The following is a 24,368-nucleotide window of genomic DNA, read 5'->3' on the forward strand; positions in this document are numbered from 1 at the left end:
CTAGGTTGCCCGTGGCGGAGGGTGGAGGGTGGGGGGTGGGATGGGGTGGGGCCGAGAGGAAGCAAGGTCACCTGTTGGAAGGTGGGGAAGGAGTTCGCCCCGGCGGTGGGGGCGGGAGCTGAGGTCGCCGTTGGGGGGGCGGGGGCAGGTTCCCAGGCCACCGGGAGCCGGGTCTTGCTGTTCCCACGGGTGCCCCGCAGCAGATGGGCCCAGGCCTCTTTGTCCCTGGTCGCGGCCTCTGCAAGGTCAAATGTCACCGCGGGGCCGCGGGCAGGGGTCAGGTGGGCGGGGCCGGACCTCCAGGGGCTGCGGGGGGCTATAGAGCTCCTGGGCGGAGGCGGGGCAGCCCCCCGAAAGGTTGGATCACCTCGAGGTTCTGCAATCTGTGGCATACCTTCTTCCAATCTCCACCGGACTCCTCCCCTAGGCTAGGTGTCCCTCAAACTCCAGTTCCCTGTCCCCTCCCTTCTCCGAGCCCCCTCTGACTCCTTGAGCCTTCTTTTCCTTACAAGTCTTTGGCTCTCATCTCTGAGACACCCACCTCCACGTCCGCCCCCATCGAGGATACTAAACAGTTCAGACCAGGGACCTAGGACACCCATTGTCACCCCAAATACCCAGCTAGCGCCTCCCATTCCTGGGCCGCCGAACCAAAGTGTCCTCTCTCTTTAAAAAAAAAAAAAAAAAAAAAAAAATTGGTTGCCCTGGGTCATGGTTGCTGCATGCGTGATCTTTACTTGGGACATCTGAGATCTTAATTCCCTGACCAGGGATCAACCCCATGTCCCCTGCAGTGGAAGCACAGAGCCCTAACCACTGGACTGTCAGGACCTAAAGTGTCCTCTTTAACCATTCAAGCCCAATGCAGGTTATGGGGCAGAGAACTCCACTCCAGTCAGACCCTTGGAAAGTCCTTCCTCATGTCTAACCCTAGTGCTTCTTGCTTTCTGTACTTGCTAAAACGTTCCCCCCCCCCCCACCTCATACCCAGCCACACCCTCCCCAGGATGCCCAGAGGCCCAGGGCTGGGCATCCATTGCCTGGCTTCTCCAGAACCTTGGTATCCTGTTAACTGCAGCAAGATCTCCAAACATCTCCAGCCCTTGCCAGGGAGGATGCCCCTCAGACGTCAACTGGAGAGGGGAATGGCTTTTCTCAAGGACCCTTCCTGAGAGAGGAGGGTGTAGGGGCCGGTGGGGGCAGAGGACCTTTCTCTCCTGCCTGCAACCCTTAGAGGCCCAGCCACGTGTCCGAGTGTCCAGCTTAGCCCAGGGCAGGGCAGGAGATAAGGCCTGGACCTTCAGGACTCCAAGGTGAAAGGTCACTGCAGGAAGGGCTTTTCCAGCCGGTTAAAGGTTAACAGGCTCAGAAGCAAGGCTCAGGTTTCTTTGCCCAGGGCGGCCAGGAGAGCATACAAAGGGTGTTTAATATATGCTGGCTGCCGTTACCCGGGGTCTTGGAGGCAGTGACATGGAGGCAGAGCAGCAGCTGGGAAACTCTGGGGAGCCTGGAAGAGACATCTGTAGTCCAGTCGGCCCCTGGTCAAGCTCTTTCTGTGAAGCATAGAAAGAAAAGGAAATTAAAGGGGAAAGGGGGCAGGCCGCCGTCAGGGGTGGTGGGCATTCCTGTTGCCTCCAGCCTCGTTGGGCGGGTGGGCGCCCTGCCCCCAGAAGCCTGAAATTCTGGAGAGGGGCCCCCTGACCTCGCGCCCCTGCCGGCCGCAGACCACAACATCCCTTCCCCCCCGGAGATTCCGAACACCAGGTGTTAGCCCAAGCAGAGAAAGGGTGGGGTGGGGGTCGGACGCCGCGACTTTCTGGAAGAGGAAGCAAACACAATCCATCATGCAACTGTGCAAAGAAATGCCCCAGGAGGGGAGTGTGTGGTGTGTGTGGTGTGTGTATACTGCGTAGGGGCGTGCCCCCCGGTGCAACCGGCCCCCCATTATTGCTTCTGCCGGGAATGCAAGGGGGTGGTGCCGAGGGGCGCCTCGAGGGCGGTTGAGCTACACAACTTCCAAGGCCGGAGGTGGAGGGGAGGGCCTTAGAGAGACATCTTGGCGAGGCTGCGGAAGGGCAGAGGGCAGCAGTGGCCCAGGCTCCCGCCGCGGCCCGGCAGGGGTTAAGGCTGGAGCCGGGCGAGGACGGGGGTGGGAGTGGGGTGAGCGAGGGAGGGGAGGGAGGAGGGTCAGGCCTTGCGGCCCCGCGCTCCGCCCTAGCCCCTTCCGCCGGCCGGGGCGCCGGGCGCCGCGCACGGCCACCCATGTCCATATAAGGGCGGCCGTCGCCGGGGCAACGAGCGCCCGCCCCCAGCCCGCGGCGCGCGCCCCTGCCCCCGCCCCCGCCCCCCGCCCGCCCCGCGAATGGAACGTTGTGTGTCAAACCGGCCGCAGCGCGAGGCCGGCGCGCGGGGTCGGCGGCGAGAGCGAGGCTCGGGCTCAGGCACAGGCCCAGGCCGGGCGGGCGCGGCCGCAGCGGGGGCGGCAGCTCGGGAAGCGCCGGCCCGCGGTCCTGCAGGCCCCGAGCGGCCGCCGGGGGCCCTGGGGGCCTCAGGGGGTGCGGTGACCGGCCCCGGAGCACGCCCGCCGCCCCTCCCCCCCGCCGCGGGCGGCCGCGCAACTTGCGGCCAAACTTTCCCCCCGGCCTCCCGCGCTCGGATGGCAGCCCGCTAAGTTGGCCGCAGCCCTTGGCCGAGCGGCGGCCAGGCCGGAGGGCACCCCCTGCGCTGCCTGGGCCGGGCCATGGCCCGAGCTCCCCCGCCGGGGCCCCAGGGCGGCGGGGCGCGAGTCCCCGGGGCCCCCGGCCAGCACCTCTAGCGCGCCCCCCCGGTCCGGGGCCCGGCCCCGCGCACGCGTGGGAAAGTTGACCTGGAACCGGCCCGACCAGTTCCGCCCGGGCGCGCGGACCGGCCGCAGGAAGTTGCTGCAAAACTTTTTTGGGGGGTGCAACCGGGTGACCCCCGCGCACCGGGACCGGATGCGCGCCGGTTAGGGTCCCCCGGGCCGAGAGGGGTGCCCCGAGGGAGAAACGCGGAGGGGGCGCCCCGGCCCCGCTGCCCGGGGGCTATGGCCATGGTGACCGGCGGCTGGGGCGGCCCCGGGGGCGGCGGCGACACGAATGGCGTGGACAAGGCGGGCGGCTACCCGCGCGCGGCGGAGGAAGATTCGGCCTCACCCCCCGGTGCCGCCAGCGACGCTGAGCCAGGCGACGAGGAGCGGCCGGGGCTGCAGGTGGACTGCGTGGTGTGCGGGGACAAGTCGAGCGGCAAGCACTACGGCGTCTTCACCTGCGAGGGCTGCAAGAGCTTCTTCAAGCGGAGCATCCGCCGCAACCTCAGCTACACCTGCCGGTGAGCCCCCTCTCAGCGCACCGCCGCCGGCACCCGGGCCGGGCCTCTGACCTGCTCGGTCACCTTGGGCCTGGCGCTGACCTTCCCTGGTTCTCTACTTCCCGTCAGAGATCGGGGCACAGGTCCCTCGCCCCCTCTCCATCACACTCCTGAGATTGTGTATACAGTCGGCGCTGTATCGGTGCAGGTCCCCCCCCCCCATCAGGTGGTCCCTGGCAGCTTCCGCCCCAGTTACTCGCTCCTCCTCCCTCCCTTCCTTTTCTCCGGAGAGGGGTCAGCTCTGCGGTGCGAGGGGTTGGGGTGCTGTCAGGGGTGGGTCCCTAATCCCAGGGCATCCCTTCCCTTGGGAATCTCGGCGCGCCGGGGACCGGGTGGGGATCGAACGTGGAACTTGGACTGTGGAGCTCACAGCGTCCGGGGGCCATTGTCTGCGGCCGCGCGGATCGATACGGCGCGCCCTTGGGGTCAAATATCACTTCCAAAGTCGCCCTGACTACTGAGGCGGCGGCTGGAGCGAAACTAGGTGGCACAGGGCGGCTTCCTTCGCATGGGGCCGGGGGAGGGGGGCACTTCTGCTGTGGGGGTTGGGCCTGCCCGTCAGGGGGAACCCCCATGGGCGCTCTCTGGGCCCTGGGTCACCGGAAACTCCTGCGAGAGAGGTCCGAGGTGGCGGCTGGATTTGACCGTATCTTGGCTGCTCCAGCCCCGCAACCCCCTCTACACGCCTTCCTAGCTAGGAGTAGGTGCAGAATTGGGATCCTGGAAAATCCCTGAAACTTTTGTCGGTTCTGAGACTGGGTGGGGATGAATGTTTCCAAGAAGCAGCCCTAGGCTGTCCTAGGTTGGAGTCCCCACTGGCCGGGTGTGACCTGGCTAGCTTTTCTGGTTCCCGACGGGGCATTAGGTCTAGGGGAGAAGCTGCTGGCACTGGGTGTCCAGTCCAGGACCCCGCCTTTCCCATCACTTTTTGCTGAGTCCCCTTTTCCTCCATTGACAAACCGCTACTCTGCATCCTCCAGGAACATGCTTGGGCTCTGGAGAGCCCGTTTGGAGGGTCCCATTTTCCACATGGGCAAAACTAAGGCCCAGAAAGCTCTTGGCACCTGCCCTGGGTCACCCAGGGAGAGACCCTGCCCACTTGGGGCTTAGCAAGGGAACTGTGGGGTTGGGAAGGTGGGGGGCCAGGCAAGTCTGGGTCAGGACCTCCCCAGGGGGAGCTGCTGATGGCTTGTTGGCAGGGCTACTGGGTGGGGCCCTGGGTACCTGAAGCAGGAATTTGGCCCCAGATCTGGCCTGTTGGGGGCGGCTTTGTATGGCGCGGAGCTGGCTTACTCCCTCCTCCAATGCTAACTGGGCCACCAGACTTTGGCCTCATTCTTGTTGCTGGAATAACTGTGTGCTCTCTGGCCGGGTCTTTAGGGAGGGCAGGGGAGGGGCTCAGGTGGTTTGGGGGTCCCAGAGGCTTCCTTAGAGTGGGAGCACCAAGGCCAGGGAGAGGGGCCTTGTTTGGCACTGGCATGTTCTTCAGAAGGTCTGTGTTGTGTGACCGGGAGAAGTCACTGCTTCTCTCTGAGCCTCAGGTTGAATCAACAAAGACCCCTCGGGGCCTGACGTGCGTGGTTTGATGCCAGTACCCTAGAAAAGACCCCAGTTCCAAGCCCAGCCTTCTCCCAGTTTGAGGGAGATACAGTGAGACACAGGTGTCCCAGTCTGTGGTGTCTGGGTTGGGCTAGAGGGAGGGATGGTCTGGGGTCCCAGGAGGAACAAGGAGCTCTGTCTGAGGGTCAGAGAGGAAGGCCACAGGAGGTGGACCTTGAAACATGAGGGGTTTAGCAGGTAGAAACGAAGGGCACTCCTGCAGAGAGTGTGGCTCCAGCAAACACTCAGTGGCAGGATTGGGGATCAGTGATGTAATGTGAGACCACCCAGGCATGGGAGAAGTTAGAGCCAAGTGGGTCAGAAATTCTGGAGTGAAAGTAATGGGGAACCATGGAAGAAGGTGTGTAAGCAAAAGAGAGCAATGATCAAATGGGACTGAAAGCCAGAAGCCCAGGGAGAAGGCAGAGTTGGACTGTGGGGTCTGGCAAAGCATGTGCTGTTTAGGTGGGATAACAGGTAGAACTTACTGTTTCCCCATCTGGAGGGACAGAAGATCTCTCCTGACTCTACAACTGGGGAAGTTGAGGCAGAAGGTTCAGGGTCTCCCCTGAAGTCTCCGGGACCCGAGCCAGGCCCCTGCCTGCCTGCCCCAAGCCTGGCTGTTTCCACCCGGCTGCCCAGGACCCTCCCACTGCCTGCCTGCTGGGCTTTGTTCTGGTTCTGCCTGAGCTCCCTTTGCCCTAGTAGGGCCTCTTCCTGGGGGCTCGGAGGCTGGTGCTGTAGGACACAGAGGCCCTCTGGAGCCTCACCTCTCCAAAATTGGCCACTGGGACTCCCAGGTGGGGCCCGAGTCTTGACACTCCCCCAACCTGCACTCCCAATTTTCTCCAGAATGAGTGCATCCCATACAGAATTGGCCTTTGGCCTCCCAATTCCAGATGAGGAAACCAAGGCTCAGTGGAGGAGTGGCTGCCCAAGGGTCGGGCCTTGGGTGTCCGCAGCTAAGATGTGTTTGACTTTTTAACTTCATTAAGTATTTGTCTTACTTTGTGACTAGCTCTGAGTACCCGATTGGTGCCCAGCTGGGACTCCAGCCCTTGGTTTAGGCCTCAAAAGGCTCAGAGGAGAGAGAGATGGAGGGAACATAGAACAGGGGCCAAGGGGAAAAAGGGCGCTGGGGACATTGGAAGAACAAAGGCCTGAACCTTCCAACTTGTGACTGACCTTGGACGGAACTCGTTGCTTCAGAGGGCGGGGCCACGTGTCCCGTCCCTGGAAAAGGCATCAGCAATCCCCGAGGACCCCCTGGAGGAAGCTTCTTGGGCTCAGTTAGGTGTTGGATGGTCTTTCTAGAGAAGGGGTTTGACATCTTAGAGGGGTACAGGAGTTCATTCATTCATTCCTTCATTTGTTCATACATCGATGGTGGCCTCGTGCCAGGCAGTAATGTTGGGGCCCCATGGTGCTGTGACCCCATAGAGGACTGGCCTGGGTTCTCATCTCTTAGTCAACTCACAAAGTCTTGCTCTGTGACCATGTTCCTTCTCCGCTCTCATAGTGCCCTGGGACAAAGACCCTGTCCCCTGGCCTGACGAGGACCAAGTAAAATGTAACTGGAAATCTTTTGGGTATCATTGTCATTTTGCCAGGAACTGCCTCTGGTCATCTGGGGAACTTGTATTCATCCTTCAAAACCCAGTTCCAACATAACCCTCCCTGGCATGCTAATCCACTTTGCCACAGACTGCTCTTCATCTGTCTCCACTCCCCCAAATTGTCCTTTCCTTTTTGCACACCTGCAGGCTTAAACTTTGTGCCACTTTGGGGTCATCTGCCCAGCCCAGGTTGTTGGTAGGGATGGGGGGTGGTCCTGGTGGTTCCCAGGTGCAACCTTCTAAGACGTCTCACAAAGTGGCTCCCAGGCCAGAATGTAGGTGTCATGGTGACCTCCTTGGTGACCTCTGCATGCCCACAGGTCCAACCGTGACTGCCAGATCGACCAGCATCACCGGAACCAGTGCCAATACTGCCGCCTCAAGAAGTGCTTCCGGGTGGGCATGAGGAAGGAAGGTGAGTACTTGCTGGGGTGGGGTGGGCAGAGGGTGAACAAGCGGCCTGCCCTTTGCTCCCTCTCTTGGGGTCTGGGAGCCATGGAGGGTGGGGTCTGGCGCCTGCTAACCTCGTTACCACCGATCCTGAGATCCCGTGGGCCTGGATCTGGCCCTGGGCTGGAGGAATCCAATTATCCATGGCTGCCTGGTGGCTGAGGCAGAACTGGGCTGCAAGGGGCTCCCCCACTTTGGCCCATGTTAGAACATTTCTCCCCACAACCTCTCCCAACCCGGCCTCAGGGGCAGGGAACCTGAAGTTAACCCCGGTAACCCTCTGTCCTCTATCCTGGCCACCACTTTCTGAACAATGATGTACTTTTTTTTTTGATTTGCTTTCCCTCCACCCTCTGCCTTGTGTTTGCCCAAGGCAGGAACTCACCCGACTAAGGCAAAGGGCAGCTCACCCTTCCGCCTGATCGGGGATGCTGGGAGCCAGAGGGAGGCCCAGCCTCTTGTCCTTGCCCTGGGGACTTGGGTGGATCTGCGCAGAGCAGCTAGGTCTAGAATTCCACCGATCACTCTTAGAATTCAGGTGGAACCTATAGACTTCTACATGAAGCACTGGGCTAGGGAGCAGAACCTGGCCCACTTCAATGTCGGCTCCAAGGCTGGACTTTGTGTCTCTGCCTGGACTCTTATGAGCCAGGCTGGCAGTTCTTCTCTGTGTCTAAAAGCTGAGTCTCTCCCGCTTTATTGTTGGTTTCTTCTCTGCTGAGCCTCTGTGAAAGAAGCTGGGAACAGCTGCCCAGAGTCTTTCTCTTAAGATCATCTGATCACTCTCTTTGGTCATGTGAAGTTGGGGGTGACTGTCCATACCCCCACCCCTGCAACCTGGATTTTGTCTCCACTTGTGAATTTGACCTAAAATCCACATCAAATCCAGGCTTCAGATCTTCAAAGTCTCGAGGTGGAAATAATAAATCTCAGATCATGACCCAAACACAGCCCTATCTCTTGGCCTTTGCACAGGTGGTTCCCTCTGTCTGGAACACCTCTCCCAGACACCTACATGGCTTTCTCTCTCACCTTCTTTTAAGATTTGCTTAAACATACCTCCTCCGAGAAGCCCTCCTGATTACCCTTTGCAACCCCTTTATTCGGGCCATCTATCTTGCTTTATAATTTGCTTGCTCCTCAAGGTCAGAAACTTTTGTCTGTCTTGTTTTCTGACACATCCCCAGAGCCTACACCAGGTTCTAAAACATGGAAGGTGCTTAATGTTTCTTGGCTTGAGTTACTATCCATTTAGCTCTTACTATGAGACCCTGGTTCGATTCCTGGGTTGGGAATATCTACTGGAGAAGGGATAGGCTACCCACTCTAGTATTCTTGGGCTTCCCTTGTGGCTTAGCTGGTAGAGAATCCGCCTGCAATGTGGGAGACCTGGGTTCAATCCCTGAGTTGGGAAGATCCCCTGGAGAAGGGAAAGGCTACCCACTCCAGTGTTCTGGCCTGGAGAAGTCATTGACTGTGTAGTCCATGAGGTCCCAAAGAGTCGGACATGACTGAGTGACTTTCACTTTCATGTTTCAAAAGCTATTCCAAGCCAGTTAGATACATTCTCATTTAATTCAGTGATTGGTGTTATCATCGTCATGATTATTATCAACTGCATACTTTTATGGGTGGGGAAAGAGTACAGAGAGCAATGTAATTGTGGTTGGGATTTGAACCCACACAGTCTGGGCTTAATGGGGAGGAAGAGCTGGGGAAGGGGTTCTCAGGAAGCAGGAACAGCAAATGCAAAGACCCTGAGGTGGCCGGGTGATGGATGAATGATGGCAGTGGGCTTTAGAACCAAGTGAGCCAGAGGTTAATTGGGATTCATTGTTGGCCCTCAACCCAGCTACACCCATTTGACAGACAGAGGCTCCTGAGACTTCAAATCACATGGGATAAGGCTTGAATGCTGCTTCCCTGATCAGCTCTGCTAGCCCTCAGCTCCCACTTGTGTCCCTCTCCTGCACTGCTTCATGGTGGGTTGACCAGAAGTTCATGGAGGTGATGAGACTGGGCATGTCACCTCATTAAAGCTTACTAATTAGTCTTTGTCTGGCATCTAGCCCAGTCAGCCCCTCCACCCCGCCCACTGTGGCATGGGCCAGGATGGCATACAGCCACCCTTCCTCCTTGCACCTCAGCTTTCCTCTTGTCACCTACGTGATCCCTGGGGGCACTGGCCAAGGCCAGCAATTGGTCCTTCCCCATCACAGGCAAAGCTACTGATGGAATCTCATGTTTACTGAGCACCTGCTACTGACCGGGTTCAATCCCTGGGTCAGGATCCCCTGAAGAAGGGAACGGCTACGCGCTCCAGGATTCTTGTATGGAGAATCCCATGCACAGAGGAGCCTTACGGCCTATAGTCCGTGGGATCGCAAGGAGTCAGACACGACTGAGCAACTAACACTACTTTTTGCTAACAGTGACTTTTTGCTACTGACCAGGATTTCATTCTTAACACTGAGGTCACTGCAGAGGCCCAGGCAGATGAGACCTGCTCTAGGGGGCCATGACCTGGAGGGTGGGGCTGGGAGGTAGAGAAATATCCTACTTCCATAGGAGAGATCAGTGCCAGCTCCTACTGATCACTTGTTTGAGGAGTAGGCTGGCTACGTGCCCATGTCCTAGGAAGGTGCTTGCCCCCCCTAGACCCATTATCAGCTCTTAGACTCCTATGATTGACAGATGAGAACATGACTGATAGGTCTGGCTTCCCTGGGCTGCAGAAGGGAGCTCACACAGTCCAGAAGAGGGGGAGGCGGGTATGTGAATTAAATTAGCCCTCACCCAGTGGTCCCATTTCCACCTGAGATGCCCCCCCACCTTCCTTCTCTGAAAGAAGTAGCCCCATGGCGGCTGGACATGACCTCAGGGGGCACAGGGTGGAGCAAGGTGGGGCCTGCAAGACCTTGGCCTCTGTCCTCCCAACAAGCATTGTGCCCATGAGGTAGGGATTGGGGGTTCAGGGAAGGGCTGAGTTGGGGGCTTGGAGCGGAGGGTATGAGTAACCCTCTGATAATTTTATCTCCAACCTTTCTTCCTCCCTACTTGCCCCACCCCATGACTCGGGGTTCCCACTTTCCCCCTAATTCCTCCCCGCCTTCCTCACACCCCACACTCCCCTCTCTGGTTTCCCGTGTCCTCACTCCCCGTCTTCTGATTCTTGCCCCGCTCCCTGTCCCCACTCCACTCCTCCCTCTCCTGTACCTTCCGCATTTCTTGCGTGCTGGCAATCTCCCTCCCCCTTCTCCCCCTCCCCACCCCCTCATCTCTATCTCCCCTTCTCAGCGGTGCAGCGCGGCCGAATTCCGCACTCGCTACCCGGCACTGTGGCAGCCTCCTCGGGCAGCCCTCCTGGCTCTGCGCTGGCCGTGGCCGGCGGAGACCTCTTCCCGGGGCAGCCGGTGTCGGAGCTGATTGCGCAGCTGCTGCGTGCCGAGCCCTATCCCGCCGCGGCCGGGCGCTTCGGTGCAGGAGCCGCGGGCGCTTTCGGAGCCGGGAGCGGCGCGGCGGGCGCGGTGCTGGGCATCGACAATGTGTGCGAGCTGGCGGCGCGGCTGCTCTTCAGCACCGTGGAGTGGGCGCGCCACGCGCCCTTCTTCCCCGAGCTGCCCGTGGCCGACCAGGTGGCGCTGCTGCGCCTCAGCTGGAGCGAGCTCTTCGTGCTGAACGCGGCGCAGGCAGCGCTGCCCCTGCACACGGCGCCGCTGCTGGCCGCCGCCGGCCTGCATGCCGCGCCCATGGCCGCCGAGCGTGCCGTGGCCTTCATGGACCAGGTGCGCGCCTTCCAGGAACAGGTGGACAAACTGGGCCGTTTGCAGGTCGACTCCGCGGAGTACGGCTGCCTCAAGGCCATCGCGCTCTTCACACCTGGTGAGACGCCCTGGAACGGGGGCTCTGGCCTGGGGAGGGGCTGGGTGGGGGAGGGGAGAGACCTAGCTCCTGACCCTGACCCCCTTAGTCCTCCACTTCCGGATCTACAGCTAGCCAGACTTGCGTCCCTGCATGCGCCTTTAGCGCTGTTGGGGGACAGTGGAGGAGGCGATGCAGGTGGTCTGACACCGTCCGTGATGGCCCCACTCCCTGATCCCAGGCCTTCATAAGAACTTTGATCCCTCACAGCTCCATGTCTTAAGGCCCCACAGCATCCCCCCTTGATTCTCAGGCTCCCTGAGACCCCCCCCACCCTTCACCCCCTCATCAAGGTGTTCATCGTGCTCAGTGGGCACTGACGGCAGAATGACAGGTGGGGGGCCGCGGGAGGGGAGGTCTGCCCACTTGGCTCTGTCCGTCACTTACTGATTTCCGTTCTCCCTAAACTCTGACCCTCATCTGCCAAATCAGGATGCTCCTCTTGTTACTGACCACTTAGTGGAGGACTGTCTTCCACTTATGAAAGGCAGGGGTGCTCTGACACCTGGTTCTGGGCTCTCCTGGGCCCTTCGCTCCCTGATTCCTAGGACCCTAGACCACTGACCCAGGCTCCCAACCTGCCCCCCACTCCGGAAGTCCTCCAGGGGCCACCCGCAGCAGAGCTGGATCGGGTAGGGGGTGTGGCTTGAAGCCCCTCCCACCTAGGGGCGGAGGCATCTTAGTTCCTTCCTAGTCTTCAGTAACCCTCCCGCCGCCAAAGCCCTGCTTTATTGTGGTGGGAGTGGTGGCATAGCAGACTCTGCACTTTGCAAGGAGGTCCCACTAGGTGTCTCCTGGAACCAAGGATGCGGAGCCAGACCCAGGCTACTCTGGGAGGTGGCTTTTATCCAATAATATGGCTTTGCCCCTCTTTACTTACCCAGGACATTTTCTCTGCCCTGACATTCATAGGGCTCTCACCTGTCACCTTCACTCACAAGGGAGGTCTGTTTAGTATGTCTCAATACCCTCTCTAGGCTTTGCTTTTCTTCCCAAGTCCCCTTACCAGCCCCCTCTTCCCCTTGAGCTTTTTGTTTGGGGTGTTTTCAGCCTCACCTCCTGGCATGCAGAATTTCCCTAACCAGAGACTGAACCCGCAGCCCCTGCAGTGGAAGTGCAGTCTTAACCACTAGACCACCAGGGAATTCCTTCCTCCTCAAGCTTGATTAGAACTTGTCTCCCTGTTAAATGCCTTAGTCAGGGCCCTTCCACCCTTGAGACATCACGACCTGCACTCCGTGTCATCATCCTCAGATGAGGCCACCTTAATATCTCTTGGGGACCAACACTGCCTTAGATATTAGACACCCCCACTTGTGCCCTAGGTCCTATCTCCCATCCCTTGAGTGCCCTCCTCTGTACCAACAGCCCTGAGTGGTGTCCCCCAGCCCCGGTCAGCCCTGGGGTCCTGTGTCCTCCTGCCACTTCTTCTTCTGACCTTGCCCTTGTCCCTTAGATGCCTGCGGCCTCTCAGACCCAGCGCATGTGGAGAGCCTGCAGGAGAAGGCGCAGGTGGCCCTCACCGAGTACGTGCGGGCCCAGTACCCATCGCAGCCCCAGCGCTTTGGGCGCCTGCTGCTGCGGCTCCCTGCCTTGCGTGCCGTCCCGGCCTCCCTCATCTCCCAGCTGTTCTTCATGCGCCTGGTGGGCAAGACGCCCATCGAGACGCTGATCCGAGACATGCTGCTGTCAGGAAGTACCTTTAACTGGCCCTACGGCTCAGGCCAGTGACCAGACAGGGCCAGGTCTGCAGACCTCAAGGGACACGGATGCTCAGGCCTCCGGGGCGGGGGAGGGTGCTCCCCCAGACAGAGGACCCTGGCTTCCCTCCTCAGACTCCTATTTTTTAAAGACTGTGAAATGTTTGTCTTTTCTGTTTTCTAAATGATCATGAAACCAAAAAGAGACTGATTTGTCTAGACTCCAGTCAAGTCTTCCCCAGAAACCCTGATGAAAATGAGGGGCGAGACAGAGGGTCCAACCCCAGGACAGCCTTGTCCCTTGGTACCCCAAGAATAAACTCGTGGGGGTGTGGCTTCTCTGGTGTCATGGGCAAAGTCCTGGCGTCTGGACTGGAGGGGCAGCTGCAGCCAGGCAGGGGTGATGAGTGCCAGACTGATCCTCTGGACACGTAATCCATGTTGGACACTACATGATGGATGAATCAAGGCCAATAATAAAGAAGTTTCCTACCTGCACAGTCTCCATCATCTTAGTCGGGGGAGGGGTGACACAGAAGGCACCCTACCATGGGGACCCACTCGCAGCCCAGCTGGAACACCTACAACCTAACAACAGTCCTACTTGCTGGTTTTTTAAAATTTGTTTGTGTGGGATAGTTTTGTGCGGAAACAGGCTGGAAGGGGAGGCCAGAGGTCAGCCAATGAGTTTGTAGGAGTTGGGCTGAGCAGATGAATTTAGATTCTGGCCTATGAAAGTGAGCCTCATACATTCACACAAACCCTGGACTAAGTACTTTATTGTTCTCCCTTTTTTAGCTGCACCACACGGCTTATGAGATGTTAGTTCCCCAACCATGCCAAGGCCTAACCCACTGGACTGGCAGGGAAGTCCCTTTGTTTTCTTTGGTCAACCCTTAATCATGGTGTCTGGGCCCCAGTGTCCTTGGGAGAAATGTTTGGGGCGAGTTCTGTCCCTTGATCTCAGCCCAGATATAGCCCTCCATTTCGCTGGCCACAGCGACTGGTTTAGGGAGGGCATGTGGCCCAGAGCTGGCCAGTGAGATTCAATGGCAGGATGGAAATTAGGAGGATAAAGCAGAGCCAAAAAGGAGACCAATTACGCAGGATACTTTCAGAGCCCCTGGATCAAGCCACATCTGAAACCCTTGGGCATTTCAGTTCCATGAGCCCAGACTTCCCCTTTTGTGCCTGAGCCAGTTTCAATTTTTTTTGTTACACGTAATTAAAAAAACTTTTAGAAATTGGCATTTAGAAGATGGAGACCTCTAAGGTCAGACCTTGAAATGTGGATTTGATTGAGGTGATATAGGGTGACGCAGGGCACCAGGGGGCGTGCCATCCCGGCCTCAGAAGGTTGTGGCCCAGTTCTGTAGTAGGAAAGGCATCTGTGGAATTTATGCCAGGACTGTGGCTCTAGGGTATGGGTAGAAAGGGCCCAGATGGTGGTGGTGGGTGGCACCTTTTGGCCCTGACTGAAGGCTTGTCAAGTGAAGACAAATTTATCAATCATGGTCCTTTGAAAACAGGGAAGAACCTGGGTTTCACCCTGTAGGTTGGGCTAGGGCTTAGCCATAAAGCAGCCTCAGCCCTCCAGAATGTTCCCCATCGGAACCCTCGTCTCCCCCATGTCCATCTCAGAGGACATCTGGGAAGACGGAAACAAATGAGTGAAGGTCTCTTGGGTATGCCCTGTCCCCAGAAGGGGACTGAGGTTGGAATGGGATGAAGCTCTCCCACTGGCAGCTGGGCTGGTTTCTGCCCTGGGTAGGTGTTTTCTGAGAGGTCCTGTGCATAAGTGAATGTCCACTCCAGCCGGCTGGACAGCAATGCACTGTTTCTCAGATTCATAGGACATCTGTGGACTGACCAAGACCATGGTGTCTGTCCTGCTTCCAGTTGGTCAGAGACTTGGATGCTTGTCCAGGCCTGATTGCTGAACTTCTACAAAACCCAAACCTCTTTTGCTGGAAGAAGACATCTTGAGCCTCCCTGGTTGTCAGGACACCTGTCGGGGTCCAGCCCCCTCTCCTTGCTCTATCACAGTGGGCTCTCTTCCTGAGGACATGTGTTCTTGAGGACCAATCCTGGGGCTGAGACCTCTCTGTGACCCAGAGGCTGGCACTGCCTTCCTTGCCTGCAGCCTGCCTAACTGCCCCTGTGCTCTGGGAGGCCAAGGCTCAAAGAAAGCTCCTGGGCTACCATCACTGGGCTTCACGTGGAGCCTGGTCCTACCTGTGCTCCATCCATGCTACCCAGAGCCTGGCACGGCATGGACATTAGGGGACCCTACTGGCTGGGGAGGAGACACTAGCGGTTGACCCCTCAGCTTCCTACTCTTGGAGACGCTTGGAAGCCATTTGAGACTCTTGGAGCCCCCTGGATAGACTAGGGTTCACAGTCTACTCAGAGACCCTGGCCAATTCCCTTGCTCAGGAAGAACAATTTTTTGGTGACGAGTGAAACCAGGAGTTTTAAGCGGCAGTAGGTACTTAATAAATGTTTATTCCACTGGAATGGAGAGCAGGACCCCCTTCCAGGGGATGGACTGGGATGTGGGGTCTCCATGGAGGTCCTGCAGGAGGTTCTGGGAAGCCTTGCTGGAAGAGGGGCCATAAGATCTAGGCCTCAAAGGCGAAGGCATTTAAAATCAGGCATGGCTACCCCAGGCGGGGCAACAGTAACAGCAAAGATCAGGAGGGAAGAAGAGAAGGAAGGGCAGTGTAGGGCCCCCCACTTTGATGGTTCCCTCTATTCGCCAGGACACTCAGAAGTACACAGAGCCCTCGCTGTCTCCTTGGTCGTCAAATTTCTGGATCTGTGTCTTGAGGTGCCTTAGCTTGCCCTTCAGGTAATGGCAGCGAGCCTGCTTGTCCAAGAAGCTGGGGTCCTGAGCAGGGTGAGATCCAGGGAAGTCTTTATGGCAGTCTTGGCCTATGCCTCTCAAGCTGCTTGAGCTTTCATCTTTTCCTCTCTGAACCTTAGTTTTCTTTCCATGAAACTGGGCACAAGTGCCCAGCCTCATGGGAGTGTGAGTATGTGTGTGTGGCGGGGGCGGGGGGTGCAAAGGCCAGGCTGTAGGACTCAAGAGGCATGACTCACCATCTGCTTCTTCTCAAATTCCCTCCAGACACGGGCAGCAACTTGGGCCTCCTTCTGCCAGGGGAGAAGGAAGCGGGTGCTCAGGGAGCACAGGACCCAAGGAGGGATGGGGAAACTGAGGTTCAGACAAGGTGGACCTTGTCAAGGGCTGACCCTGGCCCATGTGATGTGGTGCCCGCCCAGCCTGGACGAGGAAGAGGCCCAGAGATCTGAACCCATTGGGCTTCCAGAGGCCAGGCTTAGGCCACTTGCAAGGGATGTAGGGTGAGGGTTTCCACCTGGTGCTGACCTGGCTTCGGGGTCCAGGCAGTGAGTTCAGCAGGGCCTCCAGCTGCTGGAGCTTTGCCTGTGCAGAGCCCACCTCCTGCTGGAGCTCCAAGAACTCTGGGTACTGGTCCTGAAACACTGCAGCATAGCGGCTCCGATCCTTTGCAGTGCTCACTGGTGGGTACTTACTACCAGGTTGAAAGGGGGTCAAAGTATGAGTGGAAAGAGCTCTTTTTCACAATCATTGTAATTTGCTCTTCTTTGTCTCTGTTGGGCTCCCTGCCCTAAATGCCCTTCTTCTCTTTTTACTATTTGGTAAACTCTTACTCTTCCCTTGTAGCTCAGTTGGTAAAGAATCTGCAGGAGACCCAGGTTTGATTCCCGGGTCAGGAAGATCCCCTGGAGAAGGAAATGGCAGCCCACTCCAGTATTCTTGCCTGGAGAATCCCATGGACAGAGGAGCCTGGCAGGCTACAGTCCATGGGGTCCTAAGAGTCAGACACAACTTGGTGACTAAACCACCAAACTCTTATTCGCTTGTCAAAGCCCCAGCCTCAGTGCCCCTTCCCTGTTCCATGAAATTAGGAACCACTCACAGCTCATAGTCAGGCACGGGGTGGGGCCTAGGCACATGTCTCTCGCAGATGGCTCTAGTAGACTTCTTGGTGCCCAGGAGGGCCCGGGAGGGGAGTTCATCCTCAAATACAATCTTCTTGGGCTTTGTCCTGTGGGCTCCGGGCTGGGGCTGGTACACAGTTCGGGGAGCGCTGGGTTTGAGGCCTCTAGACACCAGCCGCTGCAGAAGGCGCAGGAATCATGGTTTGGAGTTAATGAGGGTTAGCCGGCATCCCTTAAAGAGGGGAAATGAATCCTATGCCTGGGCTCGGCCTTGGAACCCTCCTCCCTTATAGACTCACCGGAGGACCAGGGCCAGGCGGACGGGTCTGCAGGTTCCCCCGGGAGCCATGGGTCTGGGGGGGCTCTCGGGTGGGCATTGGCTTGGGGACGGCGCCGCTCCGGCGTCCCCGGGCAGGTGTGCGGGTCCTGCGGGGAGAGCCGTGAACCGCGCGTGGCGGGGATGGTCGGCGGGCGGACTGTGGACACAGCAGGGGGACATAATTGGAGGTGGGACGGTGGGAGAACTCACTGGGAGGCGGCTCCCGGAGCGGCCAACTCCTTTACCCATTACGCTTTCTCCATCTCCGCCCTCATTTGCATAGACTCACGCCATTGGCCTCAAAGAGCCCCAGACCCCGCCGCCGGCTGCGTAACCCGGAAGAGCGCTATGCAAATAATCCGTTACGTACCGCGCAGCCCAGGATTGGCTCGCGTTAACCTCGGCGCGGCCCGCAATCTCTCCCCCAGGGCTAGGTGGAGCCCAGGGACAGCGCCCCCGAGAAGACCGTTGGGATCTCCGGTCCGGTGGCGGGCCGCACGAACCACTCCTGCCTGGGGTCACCTGTCCCAGCGTTTGGGGCTCCGACTCTAGGTCCGCTCCCGAAGTCCGTGTGGTGCATTAACTACAGCCTGGAGTCCACTGGCTGGGTCGCTCCGCGGGCCAGGGGAGGGGCCTCGGTATATAGGGCGGGGCTGGTGGTGAGGGGGCGGGCCGGGGGAACCCGGAAGCGGACCCACACCTTGGCGAGGAGACGGACGGAGAAAGCTAGCTGCTGTGTGTTTAGGGCCGGTAACTCACCCTTTCTGACCCTCAGTTTATTTGGAGAACTTTCGGCAGAGAATGAGATGGTAAGACAGCATCACCGACTCAATGGACAGAAGTCTGGGGAAACTCCGGGAGACAATGGAGGACAGGGGAGCCTGGCGTGGTGCAATCCATGGGGTCGCAAAGAGACCGACACGATTTAGCCACTGAACAACAGCACCAACTTATCTATTTACTTGAGTGAGTGAGTGAAGTCGCTCAGTCGTGTCCGACTCTTTGCGACCCCGTGGACTGTAGCCCACCAGGTTCCTCTATCCATGGAATTTTCTAGGCAAGAGTACTGGAGTGGGTTACCATTTCCTTCTCCAGCGGATCTTCCCGACCCGGGGATCGAACCCGTGTCTCCCGCATTGCGGGCAGACGCTTTACCGTCTGAGCCACCAGGGAATCGCATCTATTTACTTACCGGTTATATTTTTTTAATAGTTCTTTAAATAAGCACTGGAGGCATGTTTAGAGAATTCACATGGAAAAGAAGCGTTGCGCAGATTGAATTTCTTACCCACCCTTATTCCCAGAGGCCACAGTTAATTGTATCTCCTTTCGGAAAGATTCGAAGTCAATGACAAATCTTCCTCACTACGGACAATACTATAGAAAAAAGATTCAAGGGCACATTTCTTTGGCCAATTGTGCAGGCTTATGTAGGATAAATTCCTAGAAGTGAAACTTCCCAGAATCCACGGGGGAAAGAGACCTGTGTAATTTGGAGAGATACTGTCAAAAAGATTGAACTGACTTGGAAAAGACTCTGAAGCTGGGAAAGTTTGAAGGCAAAAGAAGAGGGTGGCAGAGGATGAGATGGTTACATAGCACCACCGATTCAATGGACATAACTTTGAACAAACTCTGGTAGATCGTGGAGGACAGAGGAGCCTGGGGTGCTGAAGTCCATAGGGCCTCAAAGAGCTGAACACAACTTAGCGACTGAACAGCATCAGTTGTCAAGTTGTTTTTCAGTGAGCTTGTGCCAATAATGCTCTAATCAGCTGGTTTTCCCACAACCCTTGCAACCACAATGGCATCACAGTTTCCTGTACATGTACTTTCAAAGTTTTAAATCTTGCCTAATCTGGTGAGTGAAAAAATTCAGAAACCATTGTATTTGTTTTCCTGTTTATATCCTGCAAATTTTTTTTTCTTGTTGGCTTTTAGGAGCTTTTTATATATTAAGGGTGTTGATTTAACCAGATAGTGTATCTTTACTGTTACTGTTATAAATGGGATCTTCCAATATATTTTGCAACTTTGTTTTTTGCATATAGGAAATTGAATATTAATTAACCCTCTTGTTGGTTTACTAAATTTTCTTACTGAAATAGCTAGCTCTTTTAGTTTGCTTGGATCTTTTTATATAGACAAATAAATTTATCTTATATGAGTAATTTTACTTCTTTCATTTTTTTTGTTGTCTAGTTGCATTGACTAGCACCTCTAGACAATATTACATCATTGGAGGAGATGGGTGGACTGTGAGTATCCCTCCACTCCACCTCAGTTTAGTTTCTTCACTTTGACGGTAAAACTTCTAGTATTTGCCCATTAAACTCAACACTGCCTTTGGCTTGAGATTTTTCCGTTCAGTGAGGAAATGCTCATTATTTTTAATTGAGACTTTGTGTAATGGATGCTGTGAACAGTACAAGGTACCATTTCACTCTATGATTTTGCTTCCTGATGCATTAATATGGCTATTAACATGCTTCCTAATACTGAACCATCTCTGAGTCACAAGCATGAGCCTCCTTCTTATGGTCTATTTTTAAAAAGTTGCCACTAGAGCTTTCATAAAGCTGTAAAAACGGCCAGCAGAATTTTAAAAGGTATTAGTGGTGGTTTTACACCTATGCTGTGGAGTGGGGGTGGGGCCCACATGCACAACTCCATGCATGTTCCAGTGCTCATGCCTTGATGGTCTGGGACAGGCACCTTCTGTCCACCCTTCCTTTCCAAGCTTCTTCAGTCACCCTTCTCACAGACTTTGCTCTTGACATCTGGAGTGGGGATAAACAGAACCCAGGACCCATAATTCCTCTGGACTCATACTCCATGATCCCTTCCAGGGTCCCAACTCCAATGCCCACCCAAACTATGACCTGGGCAGGCAGGGTTGCCACTGATTTTCTTGTGTTTGCTTAGTGACTGTGTGAAGCATCTGCAGTGTCCTGAGGTTTTCGGCTGTGGCTGGGCTAAGCCTTGTCTCTGAATTACCACTTTGAATCCCAAGGAAAGCCCAGCACTGACACCCTGAGAGGGTAATAGGCAGGAAGGCTAGGGGTCCCCAGATGGAGGAAATAGGTTGCAAGTGTCATTTTTTTTTTCTCTCTCTCAAGTGGCAGGAGGAAACAAACTACAAGTGTCAGACATTTTCCCCTTCTCTATGCAAAATTAAAAGGTTTCTTTAAAAATTTTGTGTTGCCATGATGACACCTGGTTCCACCTGAAATTAACTTTTCTCAAACCTTGAGCTAACCAATGCATTTTTCTTATGGAAATGTTTTTCTTAAGCTATGTTAATGAACTATGTACTTACCTTAGACTCTGTCTTTCATCAAGTAGGTTCTGCCTAAAACTCAGAAAACCAGTATGTTTTACTCATGGAAATGTTCTCTTAAGCTATGTTAATGCAACTATGTATTTGCTTGGAAATCTGCCTTTCTCAAGATTCATGTCAATTTTTTTTAAAGAATTTATTTGGTCACAAGAGGTCTAGTTGAGGCATGTGGAATCTAGTTCCCTGACCAGGGACTGAACCTGGGCCCCCTGCATTGGAAGCATAGAATCTTAACCACTGGGCCACCAGGGAAGTCCCCATGTCAACTGTTGTATGGCCCGGGATGACTCACCTTGTGCCAGTGTTATCTCAAAATGCATGTTGTGGGTGACGGGCCTGGTGCCACTCTGAGTTTTCAGACATTTCCTTTTCTCTAATTAGCAGCTTGCTAATAGGTATATAACTTCTTGCTAAAAACTAGCAAGTTAATAAAACTTTATTACACAAAAGTTCTGAGTGATCAAGCCTTGTCACTGGCTCTGGATCAAATTCATCTCTTCCAGAGGCCAAGAATCCTGGCGTCGTTCACAGCTCAAAAGACAACTTTTCAACCCTTCCTACAGGCTGACCTCCAGGCATGGGCCCACTCCTCCCCAACCCTCCAGACCTTACCTTGACTCCACAGGAATGTGTTTGGCTCTGACTCCATCAGATTGGGAGTTCTTGGGGCCCCTATGGGCCCTGCCTTGTCCAGTGTGAAGTAGGTACCTGGGGGGCGGGGGGGGGCAGAAATGGGAGGCAGGCTTGTGACTCACCTCCCCGAGCTGCCTGACCTCCTTCCTCCCCTGGTCTTGTACCCTCTGCAGCTCTCATGGGGCTCCAAGGCCCTTCCCATCATGTTGCCAACCCCAAAAGGTATCACCCCTGGACAGGGTGGAGGGCAGAGACAGCACAGGTGACACAGGCCAGGCCAAGTCTTTATTTGAGTTTGGGCATGATGCGGATGAAGAGGATCATGCTGATGAAGATGAAGCAGACGACTATGAGCATGGCCCAAAGCAGCCAGTTGACCGACTTCTGTGTATGCTGCTCCAGCCGCTCGGATTCCGTCTTCAGCTTTTCCAGGTTCTGGTCGGCCATCTTGAGTGAGTGTGACAGGGTCTGTGGGTGAGGCAGGGGGAGTGTCAACAGGACTGGGTCCAAGCGTCGCCTCTTCCTACTGCAGTGGGGTAAATCTATACCTCTTGGCCCTTGCTAGTGCTGTTTCCTCTTCTGGGAATGCCATTTTTGACTTCTACTAAACTCCTATTCATCCAGCTAAGTCCCAGCCATAGGGACCTTCTTCTGGGAAGCCTTCTTTGATGCCCCAAACCAGAGGCTCTAGGGTTCCCAGAGTCCTCATACCTGGTTGTCCTTCTTGATGACACTCTGGGCAGCCAGTGTGTTGGTCTTGAGGCTCCGGGCTAGGCCGAGCATCTCCTCTGCCAGCTTCTCCTGGAGGTTCTGGTGTCGCTGCAGGACGAGGTCTAGCTCGGCTGCTGACTGCTTCTCATCCCTTGGTGTGGGCCCTGACGCCCCACTGACCCCACAGATGGGTAGACCAGTGGGTATGAGATCAGGGGGTGGGGGAAGGAGGGAAGAGACCAACATGTTTTCAAGGGACCTAGAGACTGTAGTTCCAGCTACTGCGCTGCTTGGGGCTCTTTCTCCTTTTTCGCTTTGGCTTCTGGGAAAAGCATCCTCAGAAGTGGCTGTTCGTTAGTGTTTTTTTTTTTTTTTTAAATTTTATTATTATTATTGGCTGCAGCGCTCAGCCTGTAGGATCTTTTTCTCCAACCAGGGATTGGATCCGGGCCCTTGGCAGTGAAAGCACACAGTCCTCAGTACTGGACCACTGGGAATCCCCTGATTGGTGGTTTAGATGCTCATGGTTGTGCTTTAGTGGTCCAAGCTTTGTCCAACTCCCCTCTCCCCACAATGCTGCCCAAGGGCTGAAGATACTCACGTTCTCTTCCTCACATCCAGTTCGGGCTCTGAAAGCAAAACAAGCCAAGCAGGCAAAAAGGAAGAATTGGTTTGCTGTTTTCCAGTTTCCTGACCATTGCCCAGGATGTGTCTGCTACTCACAAGGCCATTTCCCTTTCTGTCTGTTGCACAGCAGGTGCAGGAAGTCTTCCTCATCAGGGCTCCCCCAGGCCCCAGGTCCCCCCTCTAGCCAGCCTTAGTCACTTGGGCTGGGAGTGTCCAACTCTGTCTCCTCTAGGGCCCCTTCCTCTGTCCTGACACCCCCTTCAAGTATGGTAAGCCCCCTGGGCACAGTTTCCCTGGGCTGTGCACACCCTGTGGGAGCCAGGTTAGGCACGAGAGATGTGGGGCACTAAGAATACATATCTGTCCCAGGCCTTGAGTCCTGTTCTGCTCATGCTGTCTCACCTTCACTAGAGTCCTGTGGGAAAAAAGGAGAGGCACAGAATCACCAACCATGCCATGCCCCCAGACCTGTCCTTTCTGCTTTCAGAAACTCCCCACCCTCAATCAGGACCCTGGACAAGTCCTATGACCTTTGAGGCTCAGTTTTCTCATCTATAAACTGAAAACAAGGGTTCATATTTTGAAGGGTATTTTTCAGATCCACAGAAAGTGCTCATAGAAGTATCTGTCATCCTATTTCACAGCTGAAAAAACTCACTGATGTGTGGTGAGGTGGGGCCAAACCTTGCTCTGGGCCAACTCTGGGGCTTTTAAGTGTAGATGTACCATTTTTGCCTTGTACCAAAACTCTTACTAATCTAGTAAAGCCCTGGCCACGATGCCTGTCGGTTGGGAAGCCTTGTCTGATGGTCCAGGTCCTGTCTGTTCGGTATCCTAGTCCCTGCACCGGAAGTGTTTGTTGTTCTGGCCACCTCCATGCACAAAGTCCTGTCCCCAACTGAAGTTTCCCGGGGACTAGGGAGGGAGCCCTACCGTGCCTAGCAGCTCACTCCGCATCTCACTGGTGTACCGAGCCCGTGACTGTAGGTGCACTGTCTTCGTAGCGGGTACCCGTTCCCTGGCTGTAGTTGGTACTCGGCCAGGGGCCAGGAACTGGTTGGCTAGTGCCTTCTCTGAGGAGGAGGTCTGCAGAAGCGGGAAGGGAGGAGTCACCAGAGGGGCAGGCCCCAGGTGACCATGACGGTTGACCAGGCAGAAGTGCCCCTGCTTACCAGTTTCTCCGCCTGCAGCATTCCCTTCAGAAAATCTACCTTCCGAGAATATTCATTGAGCACCTCGGAAGCCGGTTTGCTGGAAGGGGAGGAGAGGAAAAGGAAAGCCTACTGTGCCCAGTTGAGGGGAGGTTCTTAGCGGGAACTGGAGACCAGGGTTCTTGGTCTCCAGTAGGAGACTCAATTTTGAACCACTTGTGGCCGCCTGCACTCACCTCGCCTGTGCTTTCAGGGCCTGCAGCATGTCCTCGAGAGCTCCCACGTACTGGGGACAAAAAGTGGGGGGTGTCAGCCCAGTCCTCCCCGCCCGCCCCCCGACCCCTACATCCTGCTCAGAGAGATCAGAGCCAACAAGGGGCGAGGCCAGGATGGGGGCGGGGTTGAAATAGGAGGAGCCAATTATCAGGGGGCGGGACCAGTTGAGCCCCAGGGACAAGGCGGGAGAGCAGCAGGTGGACGTGGCCGGAACCAACCGGAAGGGGCGTGGCCACGCTGGCTGGCGAGGCGGGGGAGTCGGGCCCGGTGGCCTCCAGCTGCGGGGACCACTCTCTTGGATTCGGGGTTTACGAGGAAACACGAGATTCCCTACCTTTTCTAGACGCCACTCGTCCGGGTCCCGTTTCTCCGCTGCCATCGCCTCGCAGCGGCACAGCAGCCGCACCAGGTTCAGCTCCAGCCTCGACGCTGCCATCACCACCCAGTGGTACTCCGCCCCTTCCGCCGGCGCCATCTTAAGAGATGGCGGAAGTGCCTTCAGTGGCCTCTTTCCGGTCGGAAGTGCCCTGTTTGTTTGCTGTCCCATTCTTGTTTAGGGTGGCGGAAGTAATGTCTTGTTTCAATGTGAGACACCATCCCGTCTGCATTTAGTCCGGGATGAATCGCTTGCTTATTCTTGCGAGCGTCTTG

The 24,368-nt window shown here is 56.0% G+C and overlaps 3 protein-coding genes and 1 long non-coding RNA gene across 5 annotated transcripts; 1 reads left to right on the top strand and 3 right to left on the bottom strand.

The window, feature by feature from the left end:
* Positions 1–2,375: 2,375 nt before the first annotated feature.
* On the top strand, positions 2,376–13,169 carry NR2F6 (nuclear receptor subfamily 2 group F member 6). The gene is made up of 4 exons (XM_055541800.1): positions 2,376–3,348; positions 6,923–7,017; positions 10,350–10,934; positions 12,430–13,169. The coding sequence occupies exons 1-4, from the start codon at positions 3,065–3,067 to the stop codon at positions 12,702–12,704; spliced, it is 1,239 nt and encodes a 412-aa protein (XP_055397775.1). The 5' UTR covers positions 2,376–3,064; the 3' UTR covers positions 12,705–13,169.
* Positions 13,170–15,158: 1,989 nt separating this feature from the next.
* OCEL1 (occludin/ELL domain containing 1) lies at positions 15,159–17,585 on the bottom strand. 2 transcript variants are annotated; one of them, XM_055566498.1, is made up of 6 exons: positions 17,350–17,585; positions 16,960–17,086; positions 16,639–16,838; positions 16,065–16,230; positions 15,776–15,829; positions 15,159–15,563 (listed from the first exon to the last, which is right to left on the bottom strand). In XM_055566498.1, the coding sequence occupies exons 2-6, from the start codon at positions 17,035–17,037 to the stop codon at positions 15,441–15,443; spliced, it is 621 nt and encodes a 206-aa protein (XP_055422473.1). In that variant the 5' UTR covers positions 17,038–17,086; positions 17,350–17,585; the 3' UTR covers positions 15,159–15,440. The 2 variants fall into 2 exon arrangements, with proteins under 2 accessions (XP_055422473.1, XP_055422472.1); XM_055566497.1 differs by having other exon boundaries at positions 16,960–17,136; positions 17,350–17,584.
* A 2,050-nt stretch (positions 17,586–19,635) lies between these two features.
* Positions 19,636–21,016, bottom strand: LOC129623984 (uncharacterized). The gene is made up of 3 exons (XR_008700717.1): positions 20,932–21,016; positions 20,299–20,331; positions 19,636–19,759 (listed from the first exon to the last, which is right to left on the bottom strand). It is a non-coding gene; the product is annotated as an uncharacterized LOC129623984 (long non-coding RNA).
* Positions 21,017–21,218: 202 nt separating this feature from the next.
* USE1 (unconventional SNARE in the ER 1) lies at positions 21,219–24,214 on the bottom strand. The gene is made up of 8 exons (XM_055541801.1): positions 24,052–24,214; positions 23,678–23,727; positions 23,463–23,541; positions 23,224–23,376; positions 22,693–22,705; positions 22,265–22,292; positions 21,664–21,838; positions 21,219–21,420 (listed from the first exon to the last, which is right to left on the bottom strand). The coding sequence occupies exons 1-8, from the start codon at positions 24,190–24,192 to the stop codon at positions 21,238–21,240; spliced, it is 822 nt and encodes a 273-aa protein (XP_055397776.1). The 5' UTR covers positions 24,193–24,214; the 3' UTR covers positions 21,219–21,237.
* Between the last annotated feature and the right edge of the window lie 154 nt (positions 24,215–24,368).

The sequence above is a fragment of the Bubalus kerabau genome, chromosome 1 (assembly GCF_029407905.1).
Source record: "Bubalus kerabau isolate K-KA32 ecotype Philippines breed swamp buffalo chromosome 1, PCC_UOA_SB_1v2, whole genome shotgun sequence".
Classification (NCBI taxonomy): Eukaryota; Metazoa; Chordata; class Mammalia; order Artiodactyla; family Bovidae; genus Bubalus; species Bubalus kerabau.

What these genes read in the sequence shown, in the direction of transcription:
- NR2F6 (XM_055541800.1), top strand. Translation starts at nt 3,065, where the DNA reads ATGGCCATGGTGACCGGCGGCTGGGGCGGCCCCGGGGGCGGCGGCGAC. An exon ending in AACCTCAGCTACACCTGCCG is followed by an intron (nt 3,349 to 6,922) that starts GTGAGCCCCCTC and finishes GCATGCCCACAG; the next exon opens with GTCCAACCGTGACTGCCAGA. An exon ending in CATCGCGCTCTTCACACCTG is followed by an intron (nt 10,935 to 12,429) that starts GTGAGACGCCCT and finishes CTTGTCCCTTAG; the next exon opens with ATGCCTGCGGCCTCTCAGAC.
- OCEL1 (XM_055566498.1), bottom strand. Translation starts at nt 17,037, where the DNA reads ATGCCCACCCGAGAGCCCCCCCAGACCCATGGCTCCCGGGGGAACCTG. An exon ending in TGCCTGGACCCCGAAGCCAG is followed by an intron (nt 15,830 to 16,064) that starts GTCAGCACCAGG and finishes CTCCCCTGGCAG; the next exon opens with AAGGAGGCCCAAGTTGCTGC. An exon ending in AATTTGAGAAGAAGCAGATG is followed by an intron (nt 15,564 to 15,775) that starts GTGAGTCATGCC and finishes CACCCTGCTCAG; the next exon opens with GACCCCAGCTTCTTGGACAA.
- USE1 (XM_055541801.1), bottom strand. Translation starts at nt 24,192, where the DNA reads ATGGCGCCGGCGGAAGGGGCGGAGTACCACTGGGTGGTGATGGCAGCG. An exon ending in ACGAGTGGCGTCTAGAAAAG is followed by an intron (nt 23,728 to 24,051) that starts GTAGGGAATCTC and finishes TTTTGTCCCCAG; the next exon opens with TACGTGGGAGCTCTCGAGGA. An exon ending in GCCCTGAAAGCACAGGCGAG is followed by an intron (nt 23,542 to 23,677) that starts GTGAGTGCAGGC and finishes CTCCCCTTCCAG; the next exon opens with CAAACCGGCTTCCGAGGTGC.